General features: G+C 32.5%; 1 protein-coding gene across 21 annotated transcripts in view; it reads right to left on the bottom strand.

Moving 5' to 3' along the window:
• Picalm (phosphatidylinositol binding clathrin assembly protein) overlaps positions 1–13833 on the bottom strand; it is a 98847-nt gene that overhangs the window by 30873 nt on the left and 54141 nt on the right. For all 21 annotated transcript variants that reach the window (XM_015477334.2, XM_015477337.2, XM_015477335.2 and 18 more), the window contains exons 7-12: positions 13096–13202; positions 10968–11009; positions 5929–6014; positions 4100–4223; positions 3693–3829; positions 3053–3156 (exon numbers count right to left, since the gene is read on the bottom strand). In XM_015477334.2, coding sequence (XP_015332820.1) covers positions 3053–3156; positions 3693–3829; positions 4100–4223; positions 5929–6014; positions 10968–11009; positions 13096–13202 — 600 coding nt within the window. The remainder of the gene's footprint in view (positions 1–3052; positions 3157–3692; positions 3830–4099; positions 4224–5928; positions 6015–10967; positions 11010–13095; positions 13203–13833) is intronic.

Genomic DNA, 13833 nt, shown 5'->3' with positions numbered 1-13833 from the left:
AGCATGATATAAACTTTTATATATTAAAGTGTTCAGATAAATGGCTAATTTCAAAATACTTTAAATGATGAAATCTTTTCATATGTTAAATTTCTTTATGATAATCTGAAAGTTCTTGGCTTCAAACAATCTTCAGTTATTTAGTCATGTAGAAGTCAAAACCCTAAAATTATGACCAACTTAGAAGTCAAGTATCTTTATGTGTAAGTCAAGACAGGGTTTAGTTCTGCTTAAATTGAAGGGCTCATTCCTTGTATGTTAACAAAAAGGTTTTAGAAAAATAATAGTACAATTTCTATTGCCTCTGTTCCCACTGTTCTTGATTTTGACTTTTGATGGGCTCACTACTCATGCATAGCGAACTGAATGTTAAAATATGAGGGGAAATTTTATGAAAATAACAAAGCAAAATAACAGAAAACAAAAATAGACATGATTAAATATATTTCACATACTGTGTTTATGCATAGATTATTATGAAATAATTTGTTTATAGGACACCAAGTAATTCTTAAAGCTCAAAGTACTTAATTATTCTCCCACAATATAGTCTGTTTACTTTCATGAGTTAAATCACTCCAAAAACTTTCTCATTGAAATTAACTAAGTATGTCCAGATAAAAACCACTAAGAATTTCACAGTTAAGTTTCTTTGAAGTACTAAATATACTAATTTCATTAAGCCTTCTGTTAAAATTTTAGTCTACTCAAAAAAATAACTTTTCAGTCTTAGTTTATTAGAAATAGAAAAAAGTCAAAACTACTTAAATGGTCATGTTAATTCTAAAGCAATTAACACAAGTAAAGAAAACAAGCATATAAATTTGTCATATTGACAATCCTAAAATCAGGATATAACCAAGGAACAAATATACCTCTTATGGTAACTTTGAAGTTATTATTTAATTATTATGTTTTCAGAAGTTTACTCTTTTGATAAAAGCAAATAGGTATGGGGCTGGAGTTGTAACTCAGAGATAGAGCACTTGCCTTGTACGTGTGAGGCATTGGGTTCAATTCCCAGCACCACATATAAATAAGCAAATAAATAAAGGTCCATCAACAACTAAAAACTATTTTTTTAAAAAAAATAATGGTAAATCATTAGAGCATTTGGAAAATAAACATATGTGGATATATATATTTACACATATACATGCCAGGAGCGGTGACACATGCTTGTAATCCCAGGGACTTAAGAGGCTGAGGCAGAAAAACCACAAATTCAAGGCCAGCCTCAGCAACTTAGGAAGGCCTCAAGCAATTCAGTGAGACCTCATCTCAAAATAAAAAATAAAAATGGTTGGGATGTAGCTCAGTGGTTAAGTACCACTGTGTTCAATCCCTAGTACTAAAACAAACAAATAAAGAGATGTATAAACTCTAGATTTTGATTTCCAACCTATTAAAATCACAATTTTTGCTGAAATGTTGACAGAATTGAAACCTTAGGACTTAGTGGGTTAAGAAACTCCTTTCTTAACCTTAATTTGTTGCCTATGGTTCAATCTTCAGTATTTTTGAAATACTAAATTTAAGCTATCTTATCATTTTTAGAAATTACTCCAAGATCTTAAGATTTTGCTAAATTAACTAGTCTTCAGCATTAATTTTTTTAATTCATTAAGACTCACAAAACTAGTCTAAAAATCTACTGTTTTAGTGTTTTACTGTTTCTTGCCACACCATAAAATAGAAATAATCTGCCCAGAACAGGAGAAAATATCCACTTAGTCAACTAATTACCTGTTAAATGAATTTATTTAAGTACCTGCTATATATCAAGAAGTGCTCTAGGACTGGGGCTGGGGCTCAGTGGTAGTGCACTTGCCTGGTATGTGGTTCAATTCTCAGCACCACATGTAAAAAAATAAAGGTCTATCAACAACTTAAAAAATACTTAAATTTAAAAAAAAAAAGTGCTCTACACACTGGGAATATAGCAATAAACAAATTATTTTTAAAACTCCTGACTTCACATGACTTACAGAATAGTACACAAAAACAGTACTTTTAAGAAATAAGTACTAGGGCTGGGGTGGTGGCTCAATGGTAAAGCAAGTGCCTGGCATGTGTAAGGCACTGGGTTCGATCCTCAGCACCACATATAAATAAATAAAATAAAGGAATAAAAAGAAAGAAAGAAGTACTAAAAAATTTTTCTTGAAATGCAAATCATTAAAATAAAGAAGAGAACAACCTAGTTCAAATGCTATAAAAACTTTGCTATGAGTGATAAGTCTATCAATTTAGATTTTAAAATGTAAGCCAATATAAAATTTAACTTGAGACATTTTCTACTTAGCATCCATCCCTCTTAGAATACTTCCTTTTCCTTCATAGTAATTTTTAAATAACTATTTATAAAATAATACTTATATATACAAACAAAAGCACCAAAAACAACCCAAAGAAGCAATTTGAAAACCAGATATCTAAGCAAAACTGTGTAGAAACTGACATGGACAAGGCACTTTCCTTCAAAGATGATAGGCTATGGTCACCTCATAATCAAAGAACTCTTCAAGGGTAGCAAATATTCTTGCTGGTGCTAGGGAGAAATTTTATAAGTACCAAAATCTTACAGGTCTGAATAAATCAACATTAAAGTTTGTCATGAGATACCTGGTCACAACATACCTGACTACCTGATAATACCATCTAAGTTTTTCTAGAACATTGTCATACACTGACACAGAAGAGGGTTTTCCCTGAAAAGTAAATTTTTTCCTGTATCAAAAGCAAATTTCTGATTATGGAATCAAATTCACATTGAAAGAATGATTTCATACTTAGAAAGGTGGCCTTGCCTCTTATATTTAATTTCATCTTCATTAAACATCATTTCATAATTTAATTAATGTAAATTCCAAAATTCCATTCATGAAATGAAAATGTCTTCAAGCCATAAAATTAGTTCAGTGCCACTTTAATATTTCTCAAGTTCTCATGTATCAAGTGTAACCAAAAACTATACAAATGAATAAAACATCACACAATGGAGAGGGGAGAAACTTATACAACATATAAAATAGAAATCATTAATGCTTACCTCCCCATGTACTTGCTACCTGAGAAGTACTTGACATAGGATGTACAGATGGATGAAAAGTTGGCTGCTGCAAATCAAGCAAGTCATTTGGCAGCTTTGATGTGCTAGGAAAATATTTTGGAAAGATATGTTATTTCCTAGCTAAACTTTGCTAATGAGCCACCGCCCACACACAAATTAAAACATTAAAAAGTAAAGGGGAAAAAAGGAGCCCCATGATGTAACCCTCAAAAAGAGGAATAGTTTCTGTAGGATAACAATTGTATGTCCTTCATTTAACAACATATTTCTAAAGAGGCCTGGAAAAGTATTCCAATACGGTGTATTAAATTTACATAGAATTCAAGTAATTATAGCTTTTCTGGAAAGAGTCAATGACTTCCCCAGAAAATACTGATTTTCTTTTGTTATATTCCAATTAGTAAAAATGGTAATTTTGTCATGTTCCATTTCCTAAATATGAAATATCATTTTATATTCTACCAATTACACCATTTAGCATCATCCCTTTTGTGTGAACTTAGGGATAATCAAAGTAATTTACTTCATAAATCAAAGTAAACCTGAAAAAATCTGCAACACTTTTATTAGAATTTTTTGTACCTGAATAACCAAAGATAACCTTACTCTCTCCCCATACCTGTTAGAAGAACTAGGAGTAGAAAATATGTCAATGGCTGGTGCAGTCATTATTCCCCCTGCTGAGGTGGACACAGGAGAGGCTGCAGTTGTTAAAGAGGTATGAGGTTTCTTTGCAAGTTCTTTTAGGCGCTGCTCCTGTTGAGAAAGGAAACTATCATAAGGAATTCAGAAACCAGATTTATTTTTACAGGCATCAAAAAAAAAAAAGTGCTTTCTAATTTTGTTTAGAAAGACAGCAGAAGAGTATTTCCAGTTAACACCCATTATTCTGTCCAGATAAAAAATTAGACTGTTTCAACCCATGTGATAACCACAAATTAAAAACTATTAAATTTGTGTAGCATCTCAATTACTTTATGAATACCCATATTTGCTTTTCTAAATAAATAAAATGTACTCACTTACCTTTAAAGCTTTTAAACGTGCCTGTTCTTCCTCTAATGCTGCTTGCTTTTCCCTTTCATCCACTTTGGTCAGAGATAGGCCAGTGCTTGCCAGAGAAGAGACTGCATTGGAAAGTGTTGTGGCCCTAGGATAATTGGACAAAGGTCATTTGATTTTTCTGTCAAACAATTTACATTAGATCCAGGTCATATATGCTCTTGGCAACTCTGTCATGAGTAAGTTCTAATTGCTAACTTAACTTACAAACCCAAAGCTGTACTTCAAATGAAATATTTTAACTAGTGGCCTACAAGATTAGAGCAAACTAGAACATCGTTGACTTAGAATTAAGTGTTAGACTTTGGAAAAGATTCACAAGAGTAGAACCTGCCTCTTCTAAACCCCAAGGAGAGGGAACCAATGCAATTGGGAAAGAGCCCTCATATTCCCAGGAAAGTCCTGATAGAAAAAAGCATTACATTTCTCATAGGGAAATATCCTTCGCCAATTTAAACCTGGTTTTGGGCAGTGCTTCCATAAGAACACCAAACCGTGAGCATCACTAAGTAATGTTATGGCTAGGTATGTTTCCCTATAACGACATTTGAAGATGTCATTCCCCCGAGGACTTCAGATTCCTTGAAAAGAAGATCAATTTCAACCCAGCCACTAGGTTATATGGTATCTCTTCTGCCAAACTAGAATTGCCTTTTCAAATGGATTATGTGTGCACAATGCATCATTTCTTATTAGCAGGTTCGCAGCAAGACACCCCCTTTCCCTTTTATCAAAGATTTATCCAAACCATAAACTCAACGTTAAATTCCAAGATAAATAAAAATATGTGTTAAAAGAATTCTAGCCAGAAAAACTATCCTGACTTTACCACAAACTAAACATCATTAATTTCTACTTTTAAGTACATAAAGTAACAATAATATTTAACCTAAAAGATACAACTCAGAAGAGAAAGGAACAGTAATATAGTTGTGATAAAAATCCAAGAAACATGATAGCTTTTATAATAAATACTTCAAGTAAAGTGGTACATGTGAACATTACTTTCTCAAACAATCAAACCTTCACATTTAGACTCTCATGGCACTTCAAAAGCCCACTAGAAAATTCGAAGTGCAAATCCAGGGTTTAAAAAAAGTATTAAAATTCATTAATGACTTTTCCTCTTGGAAACTATTTAAATTTTATTACTAGGAAAAAAGAACAAAAGGAAGATTCTCATTACACTTTAAATTCTTTACTGTGGAAAGGAAATTTTCATAAGAAAACATGAGATTTACTCAAGTAATTACTCAACATAAAAATCATGTCACAACACCGATTTGAGACGATTTGTGTTATTTTCAATTTGCTAGATTAACTGGGAAATTAGTGCAAAATTTGAACTGATTAAAATATGACGTGTGAGAAACCAATCCCGTGAACTGGCATTAGAAAAAGATAATGAAATTTCATGTCAGGCATTCTTGGTTTAAGTTCCAGCTTTCCTATTATAAATTAATATAAAGTATATTATAATTATAAGGAACAATATAAATCAATGCATTATCTTTATGAGGAATGCTGACATAAAAACACTTCTGAACCAAAGCATTATTGTCATCATCTAAAAAGACACTGACATTTATTGAAGGTCAGGAAGTATTCCAAGAATTAACATGTATTAATACATTTAATCCTGTTACCAATTCTTTAAGGTTGACAGTATAATTAAGCCCATAATATAGATAATTAAATCAAGATAGGGAAAAAAAAGTGACTTGAAACTTGATTTGGATCATCTACCCCTCAGAAAAATCACTCCCACTCTTTGCCTACAAACAATAATGTACCTGCTTGCAGCTGTAGAATCTTTGATTTTCTTTCCTTCCAAGGAAGCTAAATGTTGTTCCAAAGCATCAAGAAGACTACTGGGGGCCTAGAATTGTACAAATATTAAGACTTTCATAATAATCAGGTCATTGGCCAAAATAAATCAAGTGTTATCTAACATGAGAGCAACAAAAATAGGTATGTTCCTCTGGCACTAATGAACACTGAGGAAGAAGTTTTAGGTACCTAATGATAATGACTACTATCGTATTATATAAACATGACCTAGCTGGAGGTACTAATAAAAATACAACAAAAATATAAAAACTGAAGACTATGTAAACATGAAACATTAAAAAGATCTTGTAAGGACTTTAATTTTTTATACTTATTTGAATTTTAAGTGAAAACATACTCCTAAAATCTAGACATATTATTGAGCATGCGGCAGATACTTAATTATTTGCTGAGTAATTAAATGCATCCAAACATTACTTTAGGGTAGTTACTGATAAGTGACATGGAAGATTAGCATCAAGGAGATGCAAATTAAAATCACAATGAAATACACCTTTTCATCTATGAGAATGGCTAAGATTAAATAGATGAGCTACATCAATTGTTAGTGAGAATACGAAACTGGAACTCTTATACACCACTGGTGAGAACGCATCACCTGTAAAAGGATCAGGTCTTTTATAGTTAAATACACATTTACCTAATGACTCAATTTCACTCCTAATTATTTACCCAACTACGTAATCACTCAGTTTCACTAATTATTAACTCAAAAGAGTTGAAAAGTAATCAACGTAAGAAAAGACTCATTTAACAATGTTTTAAGTAGCTTTATTTAAAATAGTCAAGAATCTGAGCAATCCCCAAATCCATTTGGAAAACTGTAAGTTCACATAAAATGAAATACTACTTAAAAATAATGAAGAATGAATTAATTAATGGTATATTTAAAAACATGGAAAGATCTGGAAACATGTTTATCAGCCAGATATAAAAGTAAATACTTATATGATATTACAATACACAAACACATACACACACCCCTCTTATTTTTGTCTACTGTTCCTAACATACAGCTCCGACAGCCTTTGTAACTTCCTAAGAGTGAGCTGGGGATATAGCTCAGAGGTAGAACACTTGCCTAACATGCACAAGGCCCTGGACTCAATCCTCTACACAGGTTGGTGGGATTCCTAAGAGTGCTTCAGAGCTCAGGAAGCAAAGTCTGTCTTTCTCACTTCCTGCCTCCTTTCACCTGCTCCTTTTTCTCCCCAAGGCAGGATATACAAACTAGGATTTCTCTCCCCAAGGACCATTACAGAAACTAAAAACATGCTCTAATCTTCTCTTCTGTCTTGAGGCTGGCCATAAAGTAATTTTCTGATCTACCTTTTGTGATAATAGATCATTAGACCCAACATTTCAAAAGGGACCCTGTCCCACACCTGGGAGAAAGGCAGACGGAATAGAGAGGCCTAGAAGAATCTGAACAGACAGATCTGAGTTTTTCCAGTCAGTTTGTTAGCATTAATCATACCCTTTTGTCTAATCATATTTCTGAGGGTTGTGCATGTTACCCTAAAGGTCAGTTCAAAAAGTTTCTTTGGACCAAATAATTAGATGTTTGGGGGAAATGACATGCCCAGAGAGGGCATGCAAGCTCCACATCCCTTCCTACATGCTTCATCCTATAAAACTCTTTATCCTTTATAATAAACCAGCAAACCTGTTTCCCTGAATTCTCTGAATCACTCTAGCAATTAACCAAACCTGAAGAGAAGGGTTATTGGAACACTAATTTATAGGCAGGCAGTCATAAATACTGGTAAAACAGCCTCCTATTGATTCACATCTCAAGTGGGAGGGAGGTAGCACATTTGGGGACTCTGGGATCTGGAGTTCTCTTCAGGTAGAGTGTGTCGGAATTAAATTGAACTGAAGTGAATTAGGAGACACCCAACTGGTGTTTACAGGATTGCTTGCTTGGTGTGTGTGGGAAAAAATCTCATACATCTGGTATCTCAAATGATCTGTGTTGTGAGAGTATAGTAGGATACCCAAAGTTTAAATCTGTATTGCCATTGAATGTCTACAACTAATATAACTTATTGATTCTATTCATATTAAGTTCAAGAACTGATAAAATTATGCTACAAACCAAGTATTTCTTATCTGAAATGCTTAGGATCAGAAGTCTTCTGAATTTCTTAATTTTGAATATTTGTGTATATATATATAATGAGATATCTTGGGAAGGGGTCCCAAGTCTAAATATGAATTTATAGGTTTCACAGTATATCAGAAACATAGCCTAAGAGTAATTTCAGAAATACTTTTTGTGTGGCCACATTTTGACTATGGCCTGTCACATGAGGCCAGGGGCCACATACAGAATCTCCCACTTTTTGGAGCATTTTGAAGCATCTGTAAAGCCTATATCAGAATTCAAACTTGTAAATGTACATGAAGGGGGACACAAAAGATTGGGGTGATGAAAATGATCTGTCTTGAATGGTATATTGGTTAAACAAATGTCTATATCTAAGAAATTTCACTGAAATGGATACTTTATACAATATTTTTTAAAAACTGAAGACTAGTTTAAAACTCTTGGACTATTGGTCAAATATCAAACTAGTATTCGGTTAAGAGTCAAATTTCTTTCAAGAGGAAATCTTTCAGTACGCAGGGCAAGAATGGTTCACTATTTAAGCAAAGCAAATGCATCAATGACATGGGGGGTAAGTACAAGGGACTGTACCCATGGGCACTTAACCACTGAGTCCCTTTTGTATTTTATTTTGAGTCAGGTTCTCACTAAGGTGCTTAGGGCATTGCTAAGTTGCTAAGGCTGGTTTTGAACTTGCAATCCTCCTGCCTCAGCCGCCCAAGCTGCTGGAATTATAGGCATGTGTCACAGTTCCCAGCTCAATGACATTTCTTTACCCCAAATATTCTATGGGATTTGAGAAGTTTCTGGTTACACAATCCAAAAACAAAAGAGGCAGCACCTAGCTAATTCCTCTTCAAATTATAACTTTAATCATTTCTTTCAATATTTTCTCTAAACAGTATATACCAAGACCTTAGCACAAGGGAGATCTAGGAGAAAACTATTTTTAAAATAAAAAACTAGACTGTAAGATTGATTTTTATAATGAAAAGAGAATATTGTACATGTACATCCTCTCCCCCCAGCAACGAGTCTGTTAATCAGCATTTTACAGATGATAATAGTTAAAGTATAACAAGAGCTTTTAGTGCAGATGATCATGGGGGTGTTGAGGATTGTGATTAGCATTTAAAAAGCTCTTCTAACACAACAGCAGCATGTTAGCTATCTTGCAGAAGATCACTGAATTCATAAAGTAGACAACACTAGCAAATCCACTGCACAGATAAATCGCAGGTTAAAACTGCCCATTCAAACTGTACTTCCAATTTTTTCTGAAGGGTTTAAGAGGTGGCTTACAAATATCAAAGTTACAAGTCATGACAAAACATTTCTAAAATTCCTAAGCATATATAACTTTTTGAAAACACAAATATTTCAGTTAAGAGTTAAAAAATGTGATGCTTCACATCTTAGAGGAATTTCTAAAAAAATAATAATAATAAGTAATCGCTAATTTCTACTCTTCTACATTACCATCATCTTACCTAACGTGTAGGCAACTTTTGGTTCACTCCTGAAAAACTTCTGACTCACCAAAAGAATGCCTGGCTTGTTGTTCTTTTTTCTTAACAATCACCAATAAAGAGAGAGGGAAGGAGGAAGGGATAAAGGCTGGCCAACCCTACCCAATTATAATGCTATGAATATTCAAGTACAAATGACGACAACAGGTAATTTCTATGTATTATTTAATATTTACTATTTTAAAACAAAATATAGAGGAACCTGGCATGACAAATTAGGTGGATAATGGAGCAATCTGAAGCTGCCGAATCATTTTGTACTGTACATTCTTCAAACAATACCTGTGTCTCATACTCAGCCCAGAATAACATGCTCAGTCTTAATGAAGCCAATTCATCTCATGTGGACATATGCATGAGTGCTTTACTTACATATAACCCATAACTAGATCTACTGCATACTTAGTCTTGAGATCAGAGGAATAAATCAGAATGAATGCAAAGAAAAACAATGAGAAACAGTGACAACAAAGTGTTTGAAAGATGTCATTGAATAGTTCAAAACAAGGTAAAAGAGATGTCACCTATTAAGGACAAAACTGACATAAGTGATTTAACAAAGACAGTTTATACCAGACACTTTCTAAATACTCAGTAAATGAAACACTGAGAATAAGCCAGAAGAAACTGCAGGTATGTTTCTTTCCCACAATTTTTTTAAAGATGATGATAAACAACAGTTAGCATTAACTAAATATTTTTTACTCTTCATATGTTTTAGGTATTAGCTCATTTAATCCACAATCTACTGTGTGAGGTAGGTAGTATAATATTCCCATTTTACAGATGATGAAAGTTAAAGTACAAAAAGTGACTTCCCCAAAATCACCAGGCCAGCTAACTGCAATCAGGACTTAAGCTCTGGTAGTTTAACCACAAAGCCCACTCTCTTAATTCTGTATTATACTTTGATGTTTATTCCTATTTAATACTCCCACCTAAGTCAAAGCAAAACTTTTTACTTTTTTTAAAAAAACAAAAATCTTATGTAAAATAATTCTCTACCACTAATATAATGAAAATTTTGTATAATACTATTCTAAGTTCAGTTCCCAGGTTTTGTTTTTACTTTTTCTTCCTTTTTTGATAATGACTGGGTGGGGAGAACTAAAGGAAATAAATAAGGGATTGGTATACAATAGTAGCAGGAAGAATAATCATTTATGTGATCATTATATGTGGTTATAATGTTAGAACAATCTTCAGGAATATATCAAAATGATAAAATCTGTGTAGAAAAATTTACACTGATCTCTTTGACAGTAGGGGTTATAAACTATCCATCATCTTAGCATTACAGTATACAACAGAAAGTGAACTGATATTTTAATAATATACTTACCTGTGAAAGGTCTGGTATATCACCTCTGTCAATTCCAACTTGCTGTAAGAAAAAGCATTATATTTAGCAGATAAAATTATAATAAAGATTTTTATGAATAAGTTGTGGGAAAATGACATATTATAGATTGACTTCTTAAAAACAGAAAAATATTTAACTTTCAAAGATATCACTAAATGTTTCCAATGGCATATATATTATTTGATGGCTCTAGGAATCTTAAACAGTATAGGAACTAAAGCCAGAAATTTAAGTGAAGCCTATATTAAGGTAAAATTCCAGTGTCTTCTGAAGACCTATATAAGCAACCTTGCTAAATCTGAAAAATTCTGTCATATAATAAAAATACTATGGCAAGAATGAAGGAGACTAACCATGAACAAGTTCCTTGGAACACAGAAACTTAAACAAATCTGATGACACTGACTTTTGTCTTTCTCCATAAAATTAGCTTTCCCTGATAATTACCAAATGTATGATCAGTTGGGTAGTTTAGGCTTTATACATATGTCAAGGAATATCTAAACAGGATATATCTGTGTCCATAAAACCCCCAACACACTTCCACAAAGTTCAGGAAGAAGGTAGTTTTCAGGGGGAAAAAAAAAAAGTTCCTACATATTCTAGCACATAACTTAAGAAAACTGCATCCCATCCTGTGGCCATGTTTCATTTGCTAGTCATTCTTCTTTTTCTCAACTTCTGAGGATCCCAGAATGATGTTAATAGCTCATTACTGCCTGAGACATGTGTCCCCTTGAAACATATTTCAAAAGGTTACTCTTGCCTTTACCCCAAGAACTAAGATCTCTTAATCAAAGTGCAAGCCCACATACAATATCATGACAGAATATTTTAAGGCAAGGGAGTCCTTGTATCTCTTAGATCATATGGAGCAGATGGTTCTGGAGATGGAAGTGCTTAAAAACTTATGCCAGTAACTATAACTACCAAATGCAAAGAAGGACAAAGAAAAAAATCAACAAATTAACACTTATTTTAAAAATTTTCCTGCAATCTGAACATAAATTCTACCTTCATATGTTTTTAGCATATGACTGATTCTAAAGAAATATTTTTAAAAAATATATTTTTTTAAAAAAAGAATTGTAATACAAAAAAAATAAACATCTCTAAACCAAAAAAAAAAAAAAAAAAAAAAATCACTAATTTATCCTTGAAAGATCTTTAAATCCAAAATAAATTTCAGTAAGGACCTAAAATAGCAGAAAAACAACAATGACAGGGCTGAAGATATAGCTGAATAGTAGAAAGCTTAACTAACATGCACAAGGACCTGGGTTTGATCCCTAGTACCACAAAACAAAAACAAAAAGACTACAAGGCTATTTTCTTTAAAGGTCTCATCATCCTGTTCTATACTATTCCATCAGCTAAAGAATAAAATACCACTATAGCTTTATAGCCTAGAATCACTATCCTGCTAGTTTCAGGGTACTATCTTTGATGTGATTGATCAAATTATTTTACGGAGATATCTGTAGCAATAACAGGTAGACAGCGGAGAAAAGAAAAACCCTTGAGAGCTGCCCCTGGGTTGAGAAGATAATGCCCCCAAGCATTACCACAACTGTCTTCTGTGATAATTTCAGAAAAGTAATTTTTAAAGATTCGCAAAATTAGATTATCCTATAACCTACTTTTATGATAGATAAATAAATATACAAATGCACTTCTATATGCAAACAAAGACATTTTCAAATATGAATCTCCTCCTGCAGGAGAAAGGGAGTGTGTACTGACATAGAATATTCTCTACCACAGTTAACAGAATAATCCTTTTGAAATACATGGTTCTAAACAAAAATCACAGCCTACCTGGTATATCATTTATCTTATTTTATAGAAAACAATTTTAAAATAGATGATTTAATATGCCCTATTGAATTAAATATGTAGCATATGTTTTATTAAATATTATATCACATCTATACCTACTACAGAATTCATTTTGGCATATTAACATGACCATATATATACATATATATATTCTTACTATACTGAAGACCTATCTTTCATTTGGATAATGAATGAGTGATTTCCTCAATACCCATACTTTTAGATAAAAAAGCAAGTGAGGAAGCACAGTCCCTGAAAGACACTTTACCTCTGCAACTTTGAGAAACTCTGAGATTCTTGTCATCCTAGTTAAGAACTTCTTATAGATGTCAAGACCTTCTTTGCACTGGTTCTTTTTCATATCAAAATATTTTTCTGCCAAAAGTAAATATAAAAATACTTTTACTCACATCAAAATATAACACTTAAAAGGAAAAAAAATTCAGTAACAGCTCCAAAAATATCATATAGGTCTCAAAGGATATACCTACCCTACAACAAAAACATCAGTGTTAAATTAATTTAGCTATTTAAAGCAAATTAGCCAAGAGATGCTATTTTATTAAAAAGAGAAAAATTACTTGATTTTACTCATATTAATAGTTTGTTCAACAATACTGCTACTCTCAAAATTTCCTGGGTATATAGTTCCATGTATACGTATCATACTTTACTCCACATTAAAAAGCACTAATATTTATACAATTATTTTTACTAACAGTGCATTTGTATTAACATACTAAATGGCAACTTCACCATGTTCAAAGTCACTTGGTAAGTTCATTTAACTTTAATGTGAACAGCGCTAACAATCTTAATTTATACTAATCAGAGGGTAGAAGACTATATTTTTCAGAACTTTATAGAAAAGAGCAACTTACATTTCTCCTTATGAAAAAATAGGCCCAATTTTCCTAGCCTTGCAGATTAAAGCATCTCTGAATAAACTTGTTTTAGTGTAGTTTATCAAAATTATATTTAAATAAATACTTCTAAAGAGTGGATG

Source organism: Marmota marmota, unplaced genomic scaffold (genome assembly GCF_001458135.2).
Source record: "Marmota marmota marmota unplaced genomic scaffold, marMar, whole genome shotgun sequence".
Taxonomy (NCBI): domain Eukaryota; kingdom Metazoa; phylum Chordata; class Mammalia; order Rodentia; family Sciuridae; genus Marmota; species Marmota marmota.
Note: the sequence above shows the minus strand (reverse complement) of the source record. Positions and strands in the feature narration are given on the sequence as shown.